The sequence below is a fragment of the Aphidius gifuensis genome, linkage group LG3 (assembly GCF_014905175.1).
Source record: "Aphidius gifuensis isolate YNYX2018 linkage group LG3, ASM1490517v1, whole genome shotgun sequence".
Taxonomy (NCBI): Eukaryota; Metazoa; Arthropoda; class Insecta; order Hymenoptera; family Braconidae; genus Aphidius; species Aphidius gifuensis.
In genome coordinates this window covers 35,028-61,121 of record NC_057790.1, presented here as the reverse complement: position 1 = coordinate 61,121, position 26,094 = coordinate 35,028, and the positions used below count along the sequence as shown (strand labels likewise).

The following is a 26,094-nucleotide window of genomic DNA, read 5'->3' as shown; positions in this document are numbered from 1 at the left end:
ATTTATTTCATCCAAAGTATATTCATTAATATCAAGTAAATTAATAATTTCTTTGGTGCTATCAAATTGTGATAATTTATCAATGTGTTTTGTATAATCTCTATATTCACATCTATTGTTTGGTATTTTTATTGACATTTCTTTGAAATTATTATTAAAACAATTATTTGTAAATAATAATGAATAATTTAAATCTGTCATCATTTTTACATTACAAATATCATCAAATATTGTCAGTATAAATTTTTTATCAATTTTATCAATGACATTTCCACAATAATTACAATTGGCAATTAAATACTTGAGACTTTTAATAATTGATGAATTGTTATTTATAGATGATGATAATAATAATTTCAATTGATTTATTGATAATACAAAATCAGAATGATTAAAATTATAATTAACATTCCATGCATAAATTCCAAAATTATTTTTTTCACGTAATATTCCATGAAAAAATGCCATTGAGTATAACATTTTGGAAAATAATTTATCTTTACCTGGACAAGATGAAAAAAATTTTGGATTTTTTAATGGTTCAGAGTGATAACATTTAATGAGTGTTTGTTTTATTGTAATTGGCTCATCACATGTTATTTTAATACTATTTTCAAGTATTACAATTGGTAATTTTTTAGTTGAACGACTTGACAGCCATAATCTAAATTCCATTGAAATATTATTATTTCGAATGAGATCTTGATATATATTTTCAATAAATGCTATTGTTTGTTTTGATGCAATATGAAAATTTTCAATCAACAACCAATCTCCATTTATTTGTGAGCACTTAATTAATTTAGTTAAATTTATTTCATCCAAATGAGCACCACAAGCTCCAATTGTATATTTTATTATTTTTGATGAGTAACCAAATTTATTGGCAAAAGCATTGATAACATCATATGGCTCAAAGTAACTGGGTAAAATAAATATTAATGGTATTAAAAAACTTGATTGAGAGTACGAGTCATTGACAATATCATCAAAACAATATTGTTCATTTAATTTTGATAAATTAATATTTATTAACTCTTTCATTGTCATTGAAATAAATTCATGAATTATTTTAATAACTTTATTTGGTCTGATGACTGTCATTATAATTATTTTTTGAAAATTTGATAATTTACTTTTCCAAGGTTCAGGAAAATCATTGACACCTGGATTATCTGAATCATAAAAATTATTCCATTTATTATTTATTTTTAAATCATCAACAATGCCATTGTAATTGTTATTATTTATTTTTTCCAATGACACAAGTATTTTTTCTTTTTCAATTAATTTATCATTATTATTATTATTCATTTCATTGAGCATTGATAGATGATTTAATAAAAATTTCCAATCATCTTCTTGAATATAATTATTGACCATTGACATTGTGACACATAATAAAAATGAATTTAGTAATTTATGCTTTTCAAATAGTGAATTTTGAATACTTGTATAAAGTGCCTGAGTAAATGAACTTTTCAAATATTTTAATCTTTTATAAATATCAATACTTTTGTTTGATGTTGTTATTGATTTTGTGTAAAGTTGAATGAACCAATTTAATGAATATTTATACATGTCATCAAGTCTATCAAGCAATGACAAGTAGTTTTTGTACAATTTTGTGCAATAATAAGAAAATTCAATATACATTATTTTAATTGATTCAATTTCTGTTTGTATTTTGTTGAATTTTTCTTGTTTTATTTTTACTTTTAATGAAAATTGCTTAAATGAATCAAGAATTTTCATGGCATTTTCATCTTCCAATATTGATATTGTACTTGAGATTGGATTTGATAAAGTTGTTAAAATATTAATTTCTTTTTCTTTTAATATATTATTATTAAATTGACATTGTTCTTTGAGTTGTATATATTTTTCTTGTAAATCTGGTTTTTCTCTTGTTATTAATATATTTAAAAGACAATCGTTTAATCCATCTTCAGGAAGTTGAAAATTAATAACTTTTGTTTTTTTAATAATCGTTGAATTTAAAAACCAGAGTGATTTTGATAATCTTGTTGTTATATAAAAATGTGGTCTATCATTATTATTTTCATTGCCATGTTGATGATAAGTTAAATCAAATATTTCTGTATTTTTAAAATTTTCATCAATATTTTCCAATAAAATTGGTCGATTTAATTTTATATAATTATTTAATTTCACAATAAAACATGGATCTGTATAATTTAAAATTACAAGTTTATTTTTCGTTTCAATTTTTCGTATCCAAATATTGGCTAAATTTTGTGGATCAATAAATAAACACCACAATCTTGAATTATATTTCATTATAATTAAATTATCATTGTAATAATTATTATCAAATGACCAATCATTAATAACTTGCCATTGATGACTTGATGATGATGATTCTAGACATTTTTTTAATATTGATTTATTTGTAATATTAAAATTTGTAAATTTAATATTTTCATTAATCAAATACGTTTTCCAAATGCTAATATTTTCATTACGTAAAAATTCATCAAGTGATGATAAATAATATATAATAGCACAACATATGAGAATGTCAATTGGTAAATTATCATTAAATAATTCAAGTTTATTTGCTATTTTAATCCATTTGTTATTTTCATCATAAAGATTGGCTATTAAAGCTTCTGCTTTATCAAGTTTTTTAGTACAATTATCAACTTGATTTTCAAGTATTAATTTTTTAGCAAGAGTTGCTTTTAAATCTTCATTTAATATATTTAATTTTTCATTTAGCTCAACGAGTGTTTTACGTTTTTCATTTAAATACGTCATTGTTTCTAGACATTTTTTGGCAGCAATTTTTTCTCTAGCTCTTTTTGGTGCAACAATTTTAGCAACATCATCATATGATACCATTGCCCTGACCCATTTACAGAGACCCTCAGCAGCAGATGATGCTTTGGCAACAATATGTGGCATAAAATTTTTATCACTTATATATGTTTTTTTAATAACTTGCATCAATGCGATTGGTATATTGTCTTTATCATAATCTTTGAGATTTTGTAAAAAATTCATATCACCTAGTATACGTTTACTTGGTCCCCAATAATCCATATATTTTTTTCCAGTAACTGGATCAACAACACGATCAGCTGGTATATTTAACATAACACAAATACAACTTATGACATTTTTAACAGTATCTGGAGGATTTTTCATAGCTTTAACTAATGTTATGTCAGTTGGTTTTAGTGTATTTAATGCAGCAATTGCATCTTCTAATATTGGTATTGCAACAGCAAGATCAGCTTCACATTCAGTTTTTAATGTTGCTGCTATTTCAGCAGTATTATTTGCAATTTCTTCATCACGTTTAACTTGAATTGTTGCATTTGCAACACTTATATTTTCATCTTCAATTTGTTTCATTTTTTCAATTGTTTGTTTTGCTGATAATTCAAGTTCTGGTCTTAATTTTATCAGTATTTTTTTCATTTTTAATACTTCATTAGCAGCTAAATCCATTTTTTTTAAACCACCTAAATATTTATTTCTCGTTGATTTTATTTCATCTTGTTTTAATGCTAATATATATTTATATTGTTTTAACATATCAATAAATGACATTGAATCAACAATATTTTTTATCATATTTTTTTTACTTGTTTTATAAATAAATATACTTGTATTTATTATATTTTCTTGTAAGCTATTGTTGCTATTAATTGAATTGATGCTTTTTATAAATTTATTTCCAACAAGATTAAATGCCTCATTTGGCCATTCTTCATAATAATCAATTATTGAATATTTCAATATATTTGGATAATTATTTTTTATTTTTTTCCAATTATTTGAAAATGTTTGTTGTCGTTGTCGTTGTCGTTGTTTTGATAAATCATCATCAATGATATTTAAATACATGACAAAATGTAATTTTTTTCTGCATTGATTATTAAAATAATCAATAACTTGATTAATTTCAATTTCAAGATTTCTATCACCGCATTGAGCTGGTAATCTTGATATTTCAATAATTTTTTGTACCTCATTTTCACATGATAACAAATGTGTCACTTGGCCAGTTGTCATAATATTACTAATGTCAATTAAATATTCATCTCTAATATATCTTTCTGGTATAAAAAATGTACAATCTCTACCATAACCACCAGATTGTTTTGTTGCTTCTTTTAATTTTTTTTTCCATAAATTTAATAAAACATCATCATCATCATTAAATGACGATGCTGATGAATCAATCAACATTTCATAATATTCTTGTTGTTGTATAAATGCTGCAAGTCGTGTTAATGTTCTTTTTCCAATAGCACCATTATTACACAACATTAATAAATTACAACCAGGTATAGATAAAGAACGACACAATCGTATTAAATGTTCCACTATATTTTTAAATATTATTATATCTAATTTATTATTATTAATATTATTAATTTCATTGTATTGATTTATAAAACCAATTATTTTATTATTTAATAAATCTTGTGAACAAATTACTTCTTCATATTTACGACGTTTAAATAATGATTCATTTATTGAATTGTTATTGTTACTATTATTATTATCAGTACTTGTTGGTGTTTCATCAGAATTTATAAAATTACAAAATATTAAATTACGAAAACTTTCACATGTCAATTGGTTATTTTGATTTTTTGGCAAATGATCAAATATTGAATCAAATGATTCTTTATTAAAATACATGTCAATTGTATTTTTAATTGTTGAAAATAGCCATATGTTATCTTGTTGTTTATTTAATAATTTATCACCAAATACACGTAGGGTTTCATGTACCCAAAGTTTTATTAGAGTTGTTTTATTTTCAACACTCTCACGATGAATTAAACTACAGCCATTAATAACATTTGTAATATCACGTATATTATATTCATTAAAACCAATAATATTATTTTCAATAATAAGCTTGTAAACATTAATTGTTGAATTGACAATGCCATTAACACTTGACATAACGTCAGCACTAAATTGATTTTTCTTTAAATTATTACCAAGAATTGAGCTATATATTCTAAATATATTATCATTTGATATGGGATTTATTGTAAAAATTGTCAAGTGTCTCATTAATCTGATGAATATATTTTTTCTTATTTTATTATCATTAAAAATAGTCATTGAAAATAAAAACATAATGTCATTTATTTGTATTTTTTTGTCATTTATGTACCAATGTCCACTGTCAATTTGTTGTCGTATTAATTCAAGAATAAATGTTTTTTTATTGTCATCAATAATTAAATTTAAATCATCAATAAAATTAATACAAGTTTTATTTTTTAATTGTCCATATTCTTGATTTTTTCCAATTTTATTTAATTTTAATAAAAATTTTTCTTGTACTTGTTGATGACTATTTTCATTTGGCATTGAATCAATTATATTTTTAACAATATTATTATTATTATTATTGTTATTTAAAAAATATTGCATTAATAATGATTTACCAGTTGATGTTTTGCCACAAATGATAAATGGTATTTTTAATTTAATACATTTGGAAAATAAATTAATTAGCTTAAATGTTTCAGGTGTTTGAACAATATTATTTAATGAATTTAATTGTGATAGAATATTTTCATTGGGATTATTATTTTTCAATATTTCATTCCAATTTTTCCATTGACCAACACCTTTAAAAATATATGTATGATCTTGAATGGCACCTTCATTTGGCATTGCTACATCATAATTTTTAACAATATCAGGTTTTTTTTCATTGTTGTCGTTCCAAAGTAATAAACAAAATTCATTAAATTTAATTTGTTCATCATGACAAGACAAAATACTACCAAGTGAATTAATTATTGACATTATTAAACTTGCATGTAACCATATTTCATTAATTTTACCATCATTTGGTGATACACAATGAGTTATTTCATCAATATAAATATCAAGTAATCGTAATACTGACATTACCAAATATAATTCATTTACTTTTATAAATAAATTACATTTTTTAAATATAAAATTTAGACAATTATCTAATGACCAGTTGAGTAAAATCATTAAAAATTCACACTGTTTATTTGTTAAAATATTTTTCGTTTTATTATTATTAATCCAGGCTAGCACATGTGATTTCCAGCATTTTTTATTATATTCAATAAAAATAATACCACAATGTGATATTATTGCTGGTGATGCTTGACTTGTATCATCTGTTTCAAATACAATTGATGTCATATCATCATTGCTATCATTATATTCAATATTAACATCATATTCAATTGGTCCATCAAATATAATCCATTTTCTTGTTGTTTTTTTTTTATTATTATTATTAGATGAAATAGTATGAAATATTATACCATCTGATATGTATTTTAAATCAATTGATTTTTGATAAATTTTATAAATATCAACATCAACACCAATTGGATAATTGACACCTTGAAATTTTAATAGTGACAATGATTTTGCTAAAATATTTAATATTGTTGTTTTACCAACCATTGCATCACCAACAATTATAAAAAAACGTTTGCTATACATTATTTCTAAAATTTGTATTATTTTTAATTTCATTTGTTCATTAAGATTAAAGCCATAATTATCAATGGCAATTTCATCTAATATATTTATTAAATATTGATAATTTGGTGGTGGTAAATTGACATTTGGAAATATATCTTTAATGAAACCTTGAAATATTAAAATGTCATTGTCATTGCATAGCATTGGTATATATATGTCAATGATAACTCTGAGAACAATTGATTCTTCATCAATGTCTTCATTATTATTTGAATAATTTAATTTCAGCTCAATTGAATTACGTATTATTGTAATGATTGATCTTGTTCCAAAATCATATAAAGATAATCCTTTCATGCACAGCTTATTAATATTAATAATTTTTTTAGAAATTACAAGTGCATTAATAAAACCAGCTGCCCACAATTTAACTTGACATATTTTTTGAATATCAGGTTGTGTCAGTGTTACTTGTCTAAATAATTTTTTAATAATATCATCATGATGATCAAATGTATGTGATATATTTTTAGTTATTACTATAAATCCATTTGTATTTAAATTCAATGTGGCACCTTCAAAATTAACTATTTTTAAATTGGATGAATAAAGTTTTTTTAATTGATAAATATATTGTGATAATGATAATGTTGTAATAAAACATGTTTCATTATTATTATTATTATTAAATATATTTTCAAAACACAGCCAAGAACCAGTTGATATTAATCCTTTGATAATATTTGCCAACTCATTATATCCAATAATATTTTTAATACAATTTATAATATAAAATTGTCTTCCAAGTACACTAATTGCTAGTGATTTTATTGTTTCTGTTTTTCCAGTAGCATTAAAACCTGCAACAGTAGCTCCAATATAATTATTTCCAATTGCTTGAAATATTGTATTGTAAATTCTCTCAGTAATAAGTGTATCAACTATTGGTAGTTTATTTAAACCTGCATCTGGTGAATTAAATTCATAACCATAGTGACAATTTACATTAAACATACTAACTTGTATATTATTATTATCATCATCATCATCAAAATAATAATATCTCGTTTGTATTATCCAATTAAATTCATTTTTACACTTAATATTTTTATCAATTAATAATTTTAATACATCATGCTGATTAATGAGCAATATAATATGTGATATTATTTCAACTTTTTTATTTCTCATAATAACTATTTCATCATTATTATTATTATTACTCTTAATTATTTCTATTAATATTTTAATTATATTAATAACTGTATGATTTACATGATTTAAATTATTTAACAATAAATTATCATTGTTATTTGACAACAAGAAGCATTCTTCAATTTTTAAAGTCCAAAGTATTTTTAAAACACAAGAAACACCTGAATATATTCTACATATATTATCATTATTATTATTCATAATTAATTTAATGACATTATCAATTGTATAATTATTATATATATTTAACAAGTCATTGATATTTTTTTTAATACTATCAACAATTGATAATTCAATATTTTTTAGCCATTCATCATCATTATTATTATTATAATTTATTTTTTTAATTAAAGTGATTTTTTCATCAAGATTTGTTACAATAGATAAAACAGTACTATTGTCTGAATTAAATATTGCACTTTTAATACCAGTAAAACATTTATTTAATAATCCAACAACTTTATCAGTAAAATTATCATTTTTATTAAATAGGATACTCATTATATCCTTATTTTTTTGAAAATAAAATCTTGGAAATATCAAACGAATATCATTAAAATAGGAATTGATTACTTTTTTAATAATTTCTATATTATTTAATATTTCAGTGAGATATTTAATATTGTTGTTATTTTCTGATTTAGTAATATCATAAAATGATGGATTTTTCGATAAATTATTTATTATAAATTCAAGTTTTTCTTGAATAAAATAATAATTTGAATAAATTAATTTTAGCTGATGATGTTTATGGTGTTTATTTAAAAATATTTGACGTATTGATATTAATTCCTGTTGTATATTATTCCACATGTTTATTGTATTTTTTAGTATTAACAATGATTCATGAAATTTTAATACTTGGCTAATAATTGGTTTGACAAAATGTGATCCTTTCATTTCTTTGATGATAATTAAATGTTTTTCAATGTGTATTTCAATATCTTGATAATTTATAAATTGAAAAACACACAAATTTTCATCATAATTAATATTAAATACAACAATATTCCACTCGTCAATCATTGTATTCAATTGTTTTAATAATATTTTTTCTTTATTTGCACTTGTACTTATTATTTCATACTTATCAATATTATCATTTGTTATATTTAATTTAATAAATTTTCTCAATGTTGTACCGGCATTTGGTGTTATATTATTACCATAAATAATTGACATTTCATTCCAGTGTCTTTGTGCCAATGCTGGATTACACATGCAATTTATTAAACGTATATTTTTTTTAAAATCATCAATGTGTTTTATAATTTGATGACAAAGTTTTAATGGTGCTGGTTGTTGCATCGGATCAGGATCATCAATAATACCACTAAATTTAAATGTTTTATTGCTATTTGTGCTGCTTGTTGTTGTTGTTGTGTCAAATTTTATTTTAATTTTTATATTTTTTTGCATATCAATAAATTCATCATAATAATATTTAGTTATTTGACAAACTTTTGATGAATCAATATAATCAAATGGACCATCAAGCCATATTCCATAATGTCTTTGCCATTTAAATATCATAAAATTTAATTTATAAAATGGCATTATAATATTTTTAATATCATGAATTTTAATGAATATTGTTTGTGGAAATTTAAATAATTTTTCATCTCTATTAATGTTGTTAATTAATTTGTCAATTGAATTAATTTTGTCAATTAAAATATCAAGATATTCAATGTATTCATGTACTCTTGTTGAATCATCCATGTCATTTAAAATGACAAATTCTGGTATAATTTTATCAATTTTAATATTTAAATAATTAATATTACGTTGTAATTCATCTTCCAATTCACTTTTCATGGCTTCACATTGTACATTACATTGATTAAATATATCACTTATAATTGATAACCAATTTATAATTTTTTTATTAAATTCAATATGTTGAAAAGTTATGCTATTTGTTATTTCAAATAAATTAATTAACATTTTTATTGAATATTGAATGTTATTTTCTAAATTTGGAATAGTAGCTGTTATTGCATTATTAATATTATCACTTAATTTAAATAATTCATAAATATTATTTGGTATATTTAATGACATTTCTTTTAATATCTCAAATTCATTATTTATCATTTTATTGTATTGCCAATGTTGACTAACTAATTTATCAATTAATAAATCATTTATATTTTTAATATTATGCAATAATGATTTTTTAGCATCAATTTGATTTATTATTCCGACATTCAAGTGTAAATGTGACACGAGCATATTTGATTTTAATGTATATTCATTAAATTTTTTAACATACTCACAATAAATATGATAATCATCATCATCATCATTTGATATTATATTTATAATATCATTTTTTGTTTTTAATAAACAAACATAACTTAATTTATCTTGAATATCTGAATAATAGTTATTTATTTGTATAAATAATTTATCCAATGATTTATTTAAATTATCATGTGATTTTTTAATAAACCATTCTGGTACATTTATTTTAATAAAATCATCATCATCATCATCATCTGTAATTAAAATTACATTTTCCAGACATATTTTAAATTTAAATAATAAATTTTTACCAATATCATTGATATCATCAATAAGTTGATGATAAAAATTATAAATATTTATTATTGATGGTGATATAATAATTGTATCGTCATCATTGTCATGATCATAATCATTATACTCACTTATTATTAATTTAAAATTAATTTTTGGAAAATATTTGTAATTTTGAATGGTACTTATTATTTTATCAATTGTTTGGATTTTATTATTTAAAACTTGTTGAACAAATATATTTGTTGCACATTTTATAAATTTTTTATATTTTATTTTATCATTATCATTATTATTATTATTTAAGAATAAATTGTTTTTAAATATTTTAGATATTTCATTGTGATATTTTTTTAATATTGCATTTGAATTTTTAATATTTTTATAAATCATTGTTTTTAAATAATGAAAATCTAGTAATTGTTGATATTGACTGTCTGTTAAATCAACAATGAGTTTATTTCCAAATTCAATACTTGCCATTGTCACTATTTCTTTAATAACATTGTGTGATAAAAAATAATTTTTAATCAGTAAATTTTTATATTTTAAAAATGATAATTTACTTTGTTGTTGAGTTGTGTTTGTATAAATTTTATTTGTCAAATGGCAATAATTGTCTTGATGATTATTATTATCACTCAAAACAATATGATTTATGGAAAACAATTGCATTTCATTGATGTAAATATTTTGTATTTCCATTAACAATTCATTGAGCATTGTTGGATATTTTAATTTCCATTTATTTGATATCAACTTTAATATATTTATTTGCCACTCAATTAATAAACCAGTTATTGGTATTTCTTCAGCCCAATCTCTTAATTTTGTCACATAAAATGATTTTGGTAATTTTGGCTTGAACAATTTAACTTTATTTTCACCCATTTTTATTATTTAATGCAAAAAAAATTTTACTGAATTTTACGTTTGTTATAGTTGTTGTTGTTTTGTCAATATTTTAAAATTAAACCTTAACAACACACACACAACAATAATCAACCAATCAACTAATCAGTTACGAAGCATGCGCGTCTTGTATATACATATATGCGTAAATGTTATGTGTGTATGTAACTGTGTTACTGTGTAATCAGCTGTTTTTTGTAGCTGTTCACTGTTGTGTGTGCCTAAAAACATAAACAATTTTTTATTATTTTAAAAAGAAAAAGAGATAAATATCTTGATTTTATTGTGTTTATTATTTATTGATAATAAAAAATGAGTAATATTTATATTCAAGAACCTCCAACATCTGGAAAGGTAATGATAATAATAATAATAATAATAATAATAATTGACAGCCAACTATAAACTTAAAATTTGAAAATATTAATATTTATTAATAATTAAAAATAGGTATTACTAAAAACATCAGTTGGTGATTTAGAAATAGAATTATGGACAAAAGAAGCACCAAAAGCATGCAGAAATTTTATACAATTATGTATGGAAGGATATTACAATGGAACAATATTTCATCGTGTTGTCAAAGGTTTTATTTGTCAAGGAGGTGATCCAACTGGTACTGGTCAAGGTGGTGAAAGTATATATGGTCAACCTTTCAAGGTAAAATTAATATTTTTTATTTTTTTCAAATAGTTTTATATTTATTTATTTATTTATTTATTAGGATGAAATTCATACGAGGTTACGATTTTGTCGTCGTGGATTATTGGCAATGGCTAATGCTGGAAAAGATGATAATTCATCACAATTTTTTTTTACATTTTCTGCAACACCAGAATTACAAAATAAACATACAATATTTGGTAAAGTTGCTGGTGAAACAATATATAACATGTTAAAATTGGAGGATGCTATTGTTGATGCTAATGAAAGACCAACTTATCCACAAAAAATTATAAAAACTGAAATATTATTAAATCCATTTATGGATATTGTTCCACGTTTTGATCCATCAATTAAAAATAAACTTGATGATGATGATGATAATGATAAAAAGAAAAAAAATAAAAAAGTTGGTGTTAAAAATTTTAAACTTTTATCATTTGGTGAAGAGGCAGAAGAGGACGAAGAAGAATCTGTTGAATTGAGTAAAAAATATATTGGTAAAGGAAAATCAGCTCATGACAGTTTATCTGATCCCAAGTTGAGTTCAGTCTTGGCAATTGAAGTTTCCGGTGATTTGTCTTGTAAAAAAAGAAAAAGAGATGAAATACAACAAGATAAACATTCAAATGATGATGATGATGATGATGATAAAGAAGAATGTGTCAAGAAAGCATCATCAAAAGAAATGAAAGAACGTATTATAAGTAAATTACAAGATAAAAAAACATATTTAAAGAGTGATTTAAAAAAATCAAAGTCTGATTTTGTTGTTAACGACAATGAAAAAAAAGAGCAAGAGAAAGATAAAAAAGATAATGAAGAAGAAGAAGAAGAAGAAGAATATTATTTTGGAAAAGATCGTGATGATGAAAATAAAAAAAAAGTTGAAGCTATTCAAAAAGAAATACGTGATTTTAAAAAAGAATTAAAAAATGAAAAATTTGCCAAGGAAGAAATTGAAAGAAAAAAAATTCAAGATATTGAAAAAAGTAATAAAAAAAGTGATATTAAAAATAAATATATTAAAACAAAAGAAGAATTTCTTAAAGCTAAATCAAAAATACCAGAAAAAGGTGTATCACGTGAAAAAGCAACACAAGAATTATTAATGAAATTTCGTAATAAATTAAAAAGTGTTAAACAACAAAATAATAATGATAATAATGATGATGAGGATAAAAATAATAAAAATGATGATGATGATGATTATGTATCTGGTGCTTCTTGGATGGCAAGTGTATTGCATTGTGAGGAAAAAAAACAACCAGTATTAGCCAAAGATGCAAGTACAAAAGATGATGATTGGTTTGAAATTTATGATCCTCGCAATCCAATCAACAAACGAAGAAGAGGTGATAATACCACCAACTCACTCAATAATAAATCAAAAAAATCAAATAATAGTGCTAAAGAAACAACAACAAGAAGGGGTGGCACTCGATATTAATAATATTATTAATTTTTGATTGAGCATGTACCTAATAATGATAATAGAAAATAAAATCTTTTAAAATTAATTTGTCATTTCTATAATTTAAATAATATAATTGAATAAAAAAGAGTATATTTATTTATAATATTTATTTTATCACAGCATGTCAGGTGACCAGATAATTGATATAAACTTGATAACACACAACAGATAAATAAATTTATTCCGAGACATTAATAAAAAATAGCGGCTTTTTGTCTGTTGTGTGTATGCAGTAGTAGACTTTAAAAAAACTTCTTTGAGTGTGGAATATTTATTTTTTTTTTCTCTCCATCATAGTAATAATTTTAATATTATTATTAAGTAGTCAACGAGTTGGTGGATACAATCAGTCATCGTGCTGACAGCCAAACTATCACCACACATCTTATTCATTTTTTATTTTAATATATAAAACGTCTTTGGTATTACTTTGTGCTTTTCTTTTCTTTGTTTTACTCAAACAAGATACGTGAGCATTGTTTTATTTAAAATTTAATTTGCGTATTAATAATAATTACGCTACTATGTTTGGTGATAGTAATAATCCACGTGGTTCATTTAAATCTCAATAATATTATAAATAAACTATTTATTTAGGTATAAGTATATATTATTATTTTAAAAAATCAAAAGAAGAAGACAAGATGCCAACGACACCACTCAAGTTTGACATGTTTGGTATTTATCAGTTATTTTATTTTTATTTTTTAATCGTTTTTTTTTTTTTTTTTCTTTTCTTTTTGTTTTTTTAATTTTAATAATAATTTTGATAAGATAGCCAGTTGTTTTTTTTGTTTCAAATATTTATCCAAAGTCAAGAGAGTTGACATGAAATTTTATATTTTTCTAATCAAGTGTTTTTTTTATTTTTTTTATTTTTTTTGAAAGACAAACTATCTATTTATCTAGCTAATGTGATTATATTGGCTTTACAGTATTATATGTATATATGTATAGTAGAATGTATGTGTGTGTGTTGTATTGTCACCAGCCACCAGTCATCATCAACGCAACATGTGATCATTGTCATATATGATGGTGATAGGCGCGATTATTTGGATCATTATAATGCTAAATACATAATATATTTTTTTTTCTTTTGAATATAATATATTTTATTGTACATCAATTATCATTGAATTGTATTTATTAAATTAAATTTAAAATTTAAAATTTTAATTATTTATATCATACAAATAAAGATTACTTTTCAATAAACGTTCTAGATGTTTTTGTTTGTTTGTTTGTTATTATATAAATTATGCACACATACACATATGATATCTTGATAAGATGTTTTTTTTTTATAATTATTTTTTATTATTATCCGAGTTTTCACGTGCATTTAATTTATATTATAAAAAAAAAAAAAAAAAAAGATGCTGAAGCTCGACCAAGAGATTGGGATCCAAAGCCAGTTACATTAAAGGGTCCATTACGTATTGCAAGATTATGCATATTTGGTATGTTATTGCCTGCACTATTAGTTACTGGACCAATTTATTTACGTTATCGTGTATATGCTGAACAATTATATCCATTGGCTGCATCTGATCAGAGACTCATTGATGGAAAAATATCAACAACTTGGTGTCAAGTATGTTTATTTTCATTTTTTTTTTTTTTTAAATTTATCAATACATATATATGTTTATTGCGTATTGTAATGTTTTTTCAGCGTCAAATTGTCAAAGTAAATACAACATTTAATGCTTATTTAATAAATGGCAATCCACAAATGAAAATTCAACCAACAATACTTTCAATGACAAGACATTTAATTCTCAAAGATGATATGAAAGAATATTGGGGTTTTTATTTATTAAGTGGTAGCAGTGTCACAGTATCAACTTGTGTAAGGTATTATAATACTAAATTTATTTATTTATTTTAATAATATTATTATTTAAAAATTAAATTAAAGATGGCCTGGTGCATCATTGACAATAATACGTGGACATAAACATCTTCAAGAATGTGCATTTATTGGCGATGACAGTAGTGAAGAAGTTGATGAAATTTTAGAAAATACAGCAACAACACAAAAAGAATTACTCAATGGAACTGGCTACGAAAAAATGATTCAAGTAAATAAATAAATAAATAAATTAATGTATAAGTATATCCTATTATAATATTAATATTATTATTTTATAGGAAAATGGACAGAGTAATTTACCTGGTAAAATGAAAAGAGCTCGATTTGATGTTGAATTTCATCACAAAGCAAATGCTCCTTATCCAAATGCAACATTACCAAAAAGTCAAACAAGTGATAATTCAAATGATGATACTAGTCATGAATTGGATGGAATTGCAATGAAAGAAACATTGTCAAAGTTATTTGCCAAATCATTTGATATGAAAAATAGAATTAAAAGTAATCAATATCATCGTGAGGGTGTATTTAGAGATAATGATAATATTGAAAGACCACCAATTATGATTAATTCAGATGAATTATTATGGGAAACAGAATCTGTTATTGATAAAATTGAACAATCAAATAATAATAATAATAATAATAATCAAACATCATCAGAAGTATTTCATGATATATTAAAAAAAATTAAAGCACTTGGTGATGATCGTGGTAAACATGTTTTACAACAATTAATGAAACAATCTGATAATGAAAAAACACCAAAAAATATAACTGATGCTATTAAAAAAGTTATTTTAGACTCAAATGAATCAAATAATAATAATAATAATAATAATTTAATAAAAATTAAAAGACACGTTGTATTAAAATCATCATCATCACCAGAAATTGTTAAAATTCTTAATCAAGATGATCAAGATGATGATGTTGGTATTGAAAATGAAGATTTAAATCCAGATGGTATAGCTGAAGATCGTGGTACTGTCAATGAAACAACACTAAATGACAAAAGTAATTCAGAATTTTGGAGTTCATTTAGTAGCTCTGAGGAACGTCTATTAGAATGTAAAGGTTTAATTCTTAATTTACCATTAACTCCACATCATTATTGTTCTAAAAAATATGAACATCATCATTCAACTGCATCAGTTGCCAACACAGTAACATACAGGTATTAATATTAAATTAAATGAAAATTATTATATTTTATTAATAATAATAATATTATTATTTTTATAGGGTACCTGTTGATGGTTATTATTTTTTTGTTTTTAGTTCAGAAAATGAAATTCAACCAAATTACATAAGAATAAAATTTGATCTTGTAAAAAAAACTTATAATACATCAAATTCTGTACATTCATGTCAAAATTCAACCAATGAATGCTCATTACCATTTAATTTTTTTAGCTGGGAAAAAACAGTATTGGAATTGCCTCTTACTGGTAATGATTCTCAATGGAATGAAGATTATGTTGTTGTATCACGTTGTGAGCCTAGAACTTCACTTTATCTTATTTGCATTATTAGTGTTCCCATATTAATTCTCATATTTGCATTTCATTAAATTATTAAATTATTAATTATTATGTGTGTTTAACATAAATAAATAAATAAATAAGCTGCAGTATTAATAATAATAATACTAATAATAAAGACAATTTAATATTATTATTATTATTATTATTATTATAGGATATTAAAAATCAAATAGGTATACAAGTGATTAAAAATACAAACTTAATTTATTTTATTTTTTTCCCATTTTTATGTAAAAGTGTAAATTGCGTAAAGTTGCGATAACTAATAAATTAATCCTTGAGGATATCATGAGCCTTGTTAATTGTTGGTTTTTTTTTTTTAATTTTTTCAAATAATAATGATGATAGTTGCGTCACAAAGCTCAAAGCATCCCAAGTCTGTCGCAGTGATTGTGTAATAATATCAAGTTGACCCTGATTATATTATATTGCTGGGGGTGTGAAATGGTGAAATGTCAGACCAAATAAAAGGTAGAGGGTGCAAAATAGCTATTGGAGGCTGCTGGAGCAAATATAGTCGAGGGCGGAGCTATGGTCTTATCAGTAGCAAAACACTCCTCGACTAACACAATGTCTCATACAAATACACATGCACATTTATATTTATTTTTATTTCTATGACACCATATACCAACATTTATTTTATTATTATTAATATTAATATTTTTTCATTGAGATAATTAAAAATAATAAAGCTGACAAGTTTGCGATAAGGAAAATTAATTTTATATATGAATCTTGTCAATTGATATCCATTTGTATTGTTCATCTACATATAGCTATTATTTATTTATATATTCTCACGTTATATTTTTGATACTAAAATTATATTCTACATCACGAGCCAATGTGGAAAACCACCACCACCACCAAATATTTACAATGTGGTGGTATTGTCATAAGCTTCCCTCGCCCTTTTTTTTATTTTCATTTTAAAATATAGTTTTTTGTCAACTTATTTTCTTGTGATATACAATATATATTAAGTCAATCACTTTGAATATAAATCAAATACAGATTGAAAATAATAATATTATAAAAAAATGTCATTGGTTAAATTGATGTGTGAGTGCATAAAAAACCAGAAAAAAGAAAAGTCACCCCTGATTTGTGAATCTGGTGCAACACGCGTCGTCACCACCATCACCACCATGGCACGTGTGCTCATATTATATATATAGTTTTTTAAATATTATTTTGTGAATAAGCAATAAGCATCGGTCTATCGATTAAATAATCTTTATATTATACGTATGTACATATAATAGTTGACTTATTAGGCCTAATAAATATTTATTGATATCACACTCCATTATTATTTTTATTTATTGAATTTACTCTAAATTTTTTTATATATTTTATATATTTTATATACTGCAGCATACGCAATTTTCTTTTTACTTTTTTTTTTTTTTTTTATCACTCGAATCATATATACATGTATACTTGTATATTTATATATTTATATATATATTTAATGTTATCTTAGTCGTGATAATATATATAATGATTAAAGCTGTCAATCAGTTAGACAGTCAGACAGACAGACAGTTAGACAGTTACTTGAAAAAAAATAAATAAAAATTATTTTGTGGTATGCGCGATAAAAAAAAAAAAAAATTAGAGTTGAGTTGGTGACGATCACAACTTATCCCACGCAGATTAGCTGGTAATTATGCTTGAATGAGCACATTGTGTCATGATAACATTTTGATTTTTAAATTAGGGATGACACCCCTAAATATTTATATTGAATATTTCAAGTAGCCTCCCTTTTTTTTTATGCTGTTCCTACTGCTAGTGCGTATACGTGTCAAAATACTATGAGAGATCATCGAGGGCCACTTGACAATAGTTGAGTGAAAAATAATAGCAATAATATATATATAGGGTAGGGTCATCACATTATGAATATAATATTAAGGCAAAAAGACACTTGGTTTAATTTTTGTTAAAAAATGATATACACCAATTATATTTTCAAAATTTCATATTTGATTATTTAAATTTTAATTATAATTATAGTTCATGCTTTTGCAATTATAAAAGAAAAAAAAAAAAAAAACATACCTTAAATGTATTGTATTGTATTTGAATTTAGCTATATATATATTGCACTATATATTCAATGAGCTTCAACTCGAAATAATTCAATAATAACAACAACAACTGATGAAACGCATAAAATAACTATTTCACTTGAAAAAAAAAAGTTGATAAAATTTAATCCAATTTTTTAGATTCATGATTCATGATTTTAATTCTTTTTTTCACGGACGATTTGCTTATATTTCCACACAAACTTTCATTTTCATCATCTAATTTAGCGTTATTTTTTTTAAAATAGCTTAAATTGTTATTTAAATTATTACTGTTGTTGTTGTTGGTAATAATTTGTCGTATTTTACGTAAATTTGAACATCTACCAGTGGCGGCTGATGCTACTGATGATTTATGTTTTGATGACGATAATCCAGATGCAATCATAAGAAGCTCATTACCATTTTTCACATCACAAGGCAAATGATAATTATTTATTATTTTATTATTATTATTTGTATTTTTATTGGTTGTATCAATTTTGTCTTTTGTATTTTTTTCTTCTTTTTTAAATATCATTAAATTTGATGGTGATTTTGGTGAATATTGAATAAAGCTTGGCTCACATTTTATTCGTAAATTTGTGCATTCTTGTGCTTTTTGCCATTCCAAGACATTTGTCAATAGTCTAATGTATCTAAATAAAAGATTAAAATTTATACTTGAAATATTTATTATTATTATTTATTAATTATTACCTAATTGCCATACGAAGTATTTCATTTTTTGAAAGTTTTTTTTCTGGTGGATGTGTAGGAACAAGTTTACGTAATTCAGAAAAAGCTCCACTAACATTTTGTTGTCGCCAACGTTCTCGGCTATTTGTAAATAATTTACGTACACCATCATGTTGAATTGTTGTCGTTGATGATGTCGTTGATGATGTTGTTGTTGATGTCATCATTGTTGTACCAGATGTACACAATAATAATAATGATGATGATGATGATGATGATTCATTATCCATCTAAAATATTTAATATAATAATAATATTTTCATATATTACACATTATAATTAATCATCAATTAACTTACAGATTGATTTGAATTATGATTTTTTTTATTAATATCATCTTCGTCATCAGTGTCGTGTGAATAAAATTCATCAGAGAACATTGTTTCTTCTTCAGTGTCTCTCATTGCCTCTGATGAATCACCTGATGAATCTTCATTGACTATCATGTCATTGTCACCAAAGACAAGTGATGTTGCTGGTGATCTATCATCCATACTTGTGTTGTATGTTAGCATTGGCTAATAATAATAATAATAATAAATTAGCTTAGTTTTATAATCATTTGGCCCTGAGCATAATAGGATGCTGTTATCACTTATCACACGTGCTATACATATATGACACAATTATATTTTTTTTTTTTTATCTTTATTTATTTAACACTTTTACATATAAATTTTCAACTTGTATTTGACTTACCATTCTGACGATGATGATGTGATAAATTTACTTTTTTTTTTTACTTAATAATTTTTTCAAACACTGGTCCACTTGAATGAATTAATTGTTAAACAATTATTGTATATAGTGTAAATGTAATTTTGTTAACAGCATCCAAAGTTGTACTGACGTATGTATGTACCTCAGATGACTGGTGGTGTATAATTTTTTAGTTAATGTTCCTTCTTCCCGGGTCAACTGAATTTTGTGAGGGCGGAGCATCAAACTAACATAGGGGTGGAGTTTTCAAATGGCTGATACGTTTCCTCCCTTTCTCTCCACTCATCAAAGTTATATATATACTAATACTATATACACATACATATATATCAGACAATTAGACATTTTATTTTATATGTAGATATATAATTAATACACACATATATATATAAAGTAAATGACAAAAAAAAATATAACATCATGCCATCAAGTTAGATAAACTTTGTATCTAGTACTTTTACGTTTGTTTCGTTTAATTATTGATTTTAATGTTAATGAATCTTGTTGAAAAATATCATCATCATCAGATGATGAAGATGAAGAGTTGGAAAGTAAAACATCTGATGGACATTCAGTTTCTAGACTTGTTTGTCTTTTTCTTGGTAACATATTGATTTTTGTTGATGGTTTACATTCAACACTTTTACACTTGATAAGAGTAGTTTTTTTAACTTGTCTATCATAATATGACGGTGGGATTGTTTGACAATTACTATTGATACTAAAACTACTTGATGATGATGATGATGATCTTTCATCAATGTCTTTTTTAAAATTATCATCATCATCATGGTTATTATTTAAATTATAATTCATATGATTTTGATTATAATGAGTTGAAAATCTTCGAAATGATGATTTTCTATCAAGTAAACTTGATGATGTTGAATACTTTGAAAAAATCATCCAACGAGTTGCTGTATTTTTTTCACAATTTATTTCCTTATCTGTAAATATAATGGGACATTGTTTTGATGTCGATCTATCAGCTAGACAAGACAGTGGTATCCATTTGAATTTATTTTGACTTTGATTATATTTTGTAATTGTATTTTTTATATGTCTATTGGTATTGCTAGTACTATTGTTGTTGTCGTCGTCGTCGTCGTCGTCACTATTTAATTTTAACGTGCAATCATCAAAGAGTTTAGAAACATCTTTATTGTCAGTAGGATATTGTTGTTGTTTATTAATTTTTAGAGTTTGCTGACCTGAAATAAATTGGTCAGCAGAATTGTCCTAATAGAAAAAAATAAAAAATAAATATATCAACTATATATTGTATTATACTATATATATATTATATTACCTAAGCAAGATGTAATTTTGCATAATTTGATATGTGTAATAGTCCATGTTCTGGTGATGCAATATGAAGATTTTCACCACAAGTACGTGAATTAATACGTGAATTGTGAAGTTCAGCAATTTGTGTGCTACATGCTGCTGCAGGATCTCCACTGGAATTTAAATGACCACTCCAAAATTCATTGCCAGGATGTGCATTACCATCCCATGCATATGTTACAACCAACAATTTATTTGAATCAATTGCACGAACAAGTTTACTATGTGGCTCTCTCATTGAAAAATGAATTCGAATATCTATATACACATATAATATACATAATTTTATTATGCAATATAATAAACTATTTATTTTATTATATAAAATATATACCTCCAAGATAATCGCCATTTCCAGTGTTTCCACATTTATCCCTTTTAAAATGTGAAAATATTATGTCGGATACGTATTTTAATTTTTTATTCATTTTTTTCAATGCTATTTCCCAAGTTTTTAAAAAATAAATTTCTTGATCTTTCATAATTTTCCATACACCTGATGAAAAATAATACAATACCATATGTTGTTATTATTATTATTATTATTATTTTTTATTTTTATTTTTACCTAAACCAAATCCTACAACATGCAAAAAAGCTGTTGTATTTTGTTTTTCAGCTCGTGTATTTGCTTCAAGCAAAATAATTTCAACAGACAACAATGTTCTCTTCATGTAATTTTCAATATCAAATATCACATGATTTTTTACACGAATGTATTTTTTATTTTTTGATGATTTTAATATTTCAAGAGCTTCTTCATAAAGTGGATGATATTCTTCACCATAAAAATTTGACCAAATAATACGTAATGGCCTTTTTGGAGCAGCATTCTCAACCCAATCTCCATAACTTTTAAATAAATTATTTGTAATATTTAATATATTTATAATATTTAATATAGTTAGTATAGTTAATATACAAAAACTAACCCATTATCAATAGTATTTTGAGATAAAGTTATTATCATGTCTTCATGTTCCATTACCCGTGAACGCTCAAATCTTGAATTTTATTTATTATTCATAAACTATTGCATTATATATTGTATATTGTATAATGTATATAATATATTTGAACAAAAAAATAACTTACCTTGATCCTACAACACCAATTATAACACCTCTTTTTTGTATAGCATTATTGGCATTATTATCATCATTATCATTATCATCATCATCATCATCATCAGCAGCAGCAGCAGAAATTCCTCTGTTATTTCGTGAACCATCATTTATAAATTCTGAATGTGATGATACAACCATCATTGACGAAAGTTTTATTTCATCATATGATAAACAGTTGGCTAAAATCTTGATAATAATAAAAATAAATAAATAAATAAATAAAATATATATATATTTTCTAAATATTAAATATTAAAAAAAAAAATTACAAGTGGTGATGTTTCTTTGTCTGTACCAACAGCTTCCCAGCCACCTTGACCTTGTTGATTATCAATTAATCGCCAAGTATCACCACTACCCCAAAATTCAATTGCCCGACAATCCAATAAACGTTGAATGAATTTCACTAAATTCATATTTTTATATAGTGCTTTTTCAACAATTGAGCCATGTTTACGTTTATATTTAAGCCAAGCTGCTATTAAAGGTAACATTGCCTCGTGTATTATTGGATATGCTGAATTTGCATTAAACTAAAAATATCCATGTATAAATAAATAAATAAATAAATAATAAATAATAATATTAATATACTGACCTCAAGCATATCGACAGGTATATTGCTTTGTTCTTTTAATGATATTGATTTAATGGTATTTATAGGAAATTCAATTGGAAAATTATTACTTTTTTCAATAAGAACTGAAATATTTATTGGTGATGGCATTGGTAAATTAATGCAATCATTTACTAATTGTCTGGTATCATTATCAAATGGTACACCATTTGGTGCACCCAATGTATTTTCCCATGATATTTCTGGTGCTGCTTCAATCATCATAATATTACCATCACTTTCTTCACTTTTAAATTTTTTATTCTATAAAAACAACATAAATACATATCACAATAACAAGTATATTTTTATGTAAATTGCAAAACTACCCTTAAAAAAATAAAAAAATAATATTATTGTTATTATTATTATTATTATTGAGCTTCACATCAGAGTGAGTGCATCCTTTGACTCGTCACCGTGAAAATTGCTTACATTGTGAAAAATATGAGATTATTCATCCTGCAATATTTATCTATATACATATGTACATATATAGATAATATCGACCAAGTGACGAGTCACTATTATTTTTATTTTTTAATGACTCATGCAATTTTTATTTTTCATTTATATGACTAGAAAATCATAACAATAATTTTTTGACTTAATTGATGATAAAAAAAATAATACTAAATATAAAATAAGCCAGTATCATTTTTTTCTTAAGTTAATTAATTGATATAATCGTTTCTTACCCGACGGATGCAACAAGTGAAAAGTGCTGACATTATATTTTATCACGCCACACCGATTTTTAATAAATTTATATTATTTATAGAAATATTGAAAATTTTTTTGAGAATAAAATATATGCAATTATTTGACATGGACACGTTGTCACATTGTCACATTGGCCTTTACTGATAATATTTTATATAAAAATTTCTATATATAAACATCGCATCTACATCATACTTTTGTCATTATAATGCGCAAGCGTTTCATATACGTTATATGTACAACTAATTATACATGTAGCTACAAGGAAAAATATATATATTTTATTATAAATAAAATACTATTATATTAAAAATTTATGAATCTCCAGTTGTTATGTTTATTATACCACTCGTATTTGCAGATATACATTTTGTATATAACATACATACTGCATCTATAATTATTATTAAATATATATACAAAAACATACTGCGAATATTTATATTTATCGCATTGATATAATAAACAATAAATAATAATTACCGTTGAGAGTGAATAAGAGTAATCAAGAAGACTAGAAATAAATAGTATTCAAATAAATTAAATAGACCAGCTAACCACAAATATCCTGTTTTCATTTTTGGTAAATTTCCGGAAAATTTTGGGAAACAGATACTGGAAATGTTTTCAAAAAAATTTATCAACACATTTTTATAATTTCCTTGCACGATTATATCACGATATAGCTGATGTTGATACAGAAATTTATTTTAGAGTTCGTTTTTTCCAACCGCTGAAACACTCTATCTACTGAAACTAAGTTATCTTATTTTGAATATATTAGCTTTTATTTTATCAACAGTATTATATATTAAATATATTGGTCATGATCTTTAGTTTTTTATGCTTCTCTAATCATTTTAAATTATCTTATCCAGACTTATTTTAAAAAATTGCTAATTTGTATTGCAAAAATACAAGGATAAAAGAGGTATACTACTAATCATTTTGCAAAGCTTATTTTCTCATCGAGTATAACTTTAGATGTTAGACGCAAAGCTCAAAATTAATTGTAATTAAAACTAAACAAGACTAACGGGGTATTTCGTGTTTTTAAAGTTTACTTCCTTTTCTTCCTAATTTTTGTCCTAGTAATTTCGAAAATTCTCCGTTTATATTTTAAAAAAATTGAACTTCCGTATCAGGAACATAGAATGAGCAAAGAGGTATTTCTTGTTTTGGAAAGTTTCATGTTTCAAATTGAGTTTTTGTATCAGGAACATAGAATGAGAGAAGAGGTATTTGGATTCTCTTGACAAATTATTTTGAATGACTTCAAAAATTCATCGAAAAGTCGAAAACTTTCGAAACAGCTGAATACAAATAATATGAGAGATTTATGATTGATTTCGTTGTCAACTTATCAAATACCCGAAAGATCGATGACAACTGTCTTTTTCGAATACAGTATGTAGGGAGAATAGAATATTCAAATGAATGATACTCGTATATTTACTATACTTTTTAAACAACTTTCTAAATATATCGCCCCTGTATACATTTCTACACAAGAATTTCGTTCAATGCGTATACATTTGCTAAATTCCAGAGTGTCATTCTTTGGTCGCACGATCCTGCAATTTTTAACTTTTTAAGTTTAAATTTTATTCTTGCTATGTACTATAAAGAAAAAAATATCATACATGTATATATGTATATAAACAGTTTACAGTTTGGCGATAAACCGTTATCAACGTGTGATATTATTAATTGATCCTGATATATACTTGCGATGAGATCATTACACGACAATGAGTTTATTAAAAAAATTAAATAAACCATAGGTCAAATATAATAGATAAATAAATAAATAAATAAATATTGATTCGGGAATAAAAGGTGATTGACACGTACCTGACTGTATGGTAATACTAGTAGTAGAAGTTGTTGTTGATGTTGATGTTGATGGTGGAGGTGGCAGTGGTGATGGTGGTGGTGGTGGTGGTAAAGGCCCGTTGGAATACCTATGAATATTTTTATAAACAAGTTTGTAAATAAAATACCTTATGGTGT

At 24.0% G+C, this 26,094-nt stretch overlaps 5 protein-coding genes across 7 annotated transcripts; 2 read left to right on the top strand and 3 right to left on the bottom strand.

Annotated features, from left to right (window-relative positions):
* Nucleotides 1-360: 360 nt before the first annotated feature.
* Nucleotides 361-9,510, bottom strand: LOC122853490 (dynein axonemal heavy chain 7-like; the record flags this gene model as incomplete). The annotated part of the gene is made up of 7 exons (XM_044153990.1): nt 8,766-9,510; nt 7,140-7,445; nt 6,413-7,064; nt 6,120-6,256; nt 3,916-5,936; nt 2,184-3,570; nt 361-1,970 (listed from the first exon to the last, which is right to left on the bottom strand). Coding segments are annotated over exons 1-7 (6,858 nt in total), but the record flags the coding sequence as incomplete, so codon positions are not given.
* A 1,813-nt stretch (nt 9,511-11,323) lies between these two features.
* Nucleotides 11,324-13,370, top strand: LOC122851161 (spliceosome-associated protein CWC27 homolog). Its single transcript, XM_044150219.1, has 3 exons — nt 11,324-11,499; nt 11,596-11,805; nt 11,870-13,370. The coding sequence occupies exons 1-3, from the start codon at nt 11,458-11,460 to the stop codon at nt 13,256-13,258; spliced, it is 1,641 nt and encodes a 546-aa protein (XP_044006154.1). The 5' UTR covers nt 11,324-11,457; the 3' UTR covers nt 13,259-13,370.
* A 55-nt stretch (nt 13,371-13,425) lies between these two features.
* On the top strand, nt 13,426-17,010 carry LOC122851157. 2 transcript variants are annotated; one of them, XM_044150214.1, is made up of 7 exons: nt 13,426-13,754; nt 13,883-13,963; nt 14,665-14,882; nt 14,964-15,145; nt 15,210-15,372; nt 15,443-16,341; nt 16,410-16,863. In XM_044150214.1, exons 2-7 carry the CDS (start codon nt 13,930-13,932, stop codon nt 16,735-16,737), a joined length of 1,824 nt encoding a protein of 607 aa, XP_044006149.1. In that variant the 5' UTR covers nt 13,426-13,754; nt 13,883-13,929; the 3' UTR covers nt 16,738-16,863. The 2 variants fall into 2 exon arrangements, with proteins under 2 accessions (XP_044006149.1, XP_044006148.1); XM_044150213.1 differs by having other exon boundaries at nt 13,426-13,963; nt 16,410-17,010.
* Nucleotides 17,011-18,006: 996 nt separating this feature from the next.
* LOC122851160 (putative uncharacterized protein DDB_G0272516) lies at nt 18,007-20,361 on the bottom strand. The gene is made up of 4 exons (XM_044150217.1): nt 20,248-20,361; nt 19,848-20,066; nt 19,510-19,778; nt 18,007-19,448 (listed from the first exon to the last, which is right to left on the bottom strand). The coding sequence occupies exons 1-4, from the start codon at nt 20,248-20,250 to the stop codon at nt 18,935-18,937; spliced, it is 1,005 nt and encodes a 334-aa protein (XP_044006152.1). The 5' UTR covers nt 20,251-20,361; the 3' UTR covers nt 18,007-18,934.
* LOC122851159 lies at nt 20,267-26,027 on the bottom strand. 2 transcript variants are annotated; one of them, XM_044150215.1, is made up of 9 exons: nt 24,057-24,223; nt 23,341-23,622; nt 23,012-23,275; nt 22,711-22,928; nt 22,548-22,619; nt 22,184-22,467; nt 21,950-22,111; nt 21,578-21,873; nt 20,267-21,507 (listed from the first exon to the last, which is right to left on the bottom strand). In XM_044150215.1, the coding sequence occupies exons 1-8, from the start codon at nt 24,087-24,089 to the stop codon at nt 21,578-21,580; spliced, it is 1,611 nt and encodes a 536-aa protein (XP_044006150.1). In that variant the 5' UTR covers nt 24,090-24,223; the 3' UTR covers nt 20,267-21,507. The 2 variants fall into 2 exon arrangements, with proteins under 2 accessions (XP_044006150.1, XP_044006151.1); XM_044150216.1 differs by lacking the exon at nt 24,057-24,223 and adding an exon at nt 25,936-26,027 and having other exon boundaries at nt 20,268-21,507.
* Nucleotides 26,028-26,094: the final 67 nt, after the last annotated feature.

What these genes read in the sequence shown, in the direction of transcription:
- LOC122851161 (XM_044150219.1), top strand. Translation starts at nt 11,458, where the DNA reads ATGAGTAATATTTATATTCAAGAACCTCCAACATCTGGAAAG. An exon ending in AACCTCCAACATCTGGAAAG is followed by an intron (nt 11,500 to 11,595) that starts GTAATGATAATA and finishes AATTAAAAATAG; the next exon opens with GTATTACTAAAAACATCAGT. An exon ending in TATATGGTCAACCTTTCAAG is followed by an intron (nt 11,806 to 11,869) that starts GTAAAATTAATA and finishes TTTATTTATTAG; the next exon opens with GATGAAATTCATACGAGGTT.
- LOC122851157 (XM_044150213.1), top strand. Translation starts at nt 13,930, where the DNA reads ATGCCAACGACACCACTCAAGTTTGACATGTTTG. An exon ending in TATCAACAACTTGGTGTCAA is followed by an intron (nt 14,883 to 14,963) that starts GTATGTTTATTT and finishes ATGTTTTTTCAG; the next exon opens with CGTCAAATTGTCAAAGTAAA. An exon ending in GCCAACACAGTAACATACAG is followed by an intron (nt 16,342 to 16,409) that starts GTATTAATATTA and finishes TTATTTTTATAG; the next exon opens with GGTACCTGTTGATGGTTATT.
- LOC122851160 (XM_044150217.1), bottom strand. An exon ending in ATCATAATTCAAATCAATCT is followed by an intron (nt 19,779 to 19,847) that starts GTAAGTTAATTG and finishes TAAATATTTTAG; the next exon opens with ATGGATAATGAATCATCATC. An exon ending in ATACTTCGTATGGCAATTAG is followed by an intron (nt 19,449 to 19,509) that starts GTAATAATTAAT and finishes TCTTTTATTTAG; the next exon opens with ATACATTAGACTATTGACAA.
- LOC122851159 (XM_044150215.1), bottom strand. Translation starts at nt 24,089, where the DNA reads ATGTCAGCACTTTTCACTTGTTGCATCCGTCGG. An exon ending in CAAAATACTATTGATAATGG is followed by an intron (nt 22,468 to 22,547) that starts GTTAGTTTTTGT and finishes TTTATTTAAAAG; the next exon opens with TTATGGAGATTGGGTTGAGA. An exon ending in TGTTGTAGGATTTGGTTTAG is followed by an intron (nt 22,112 to 22,183) that starts GTAAAAATAAAA and finishes ATTTTTCATCAG; the next exon opens with GTGTATGGAAAATTATGAAA.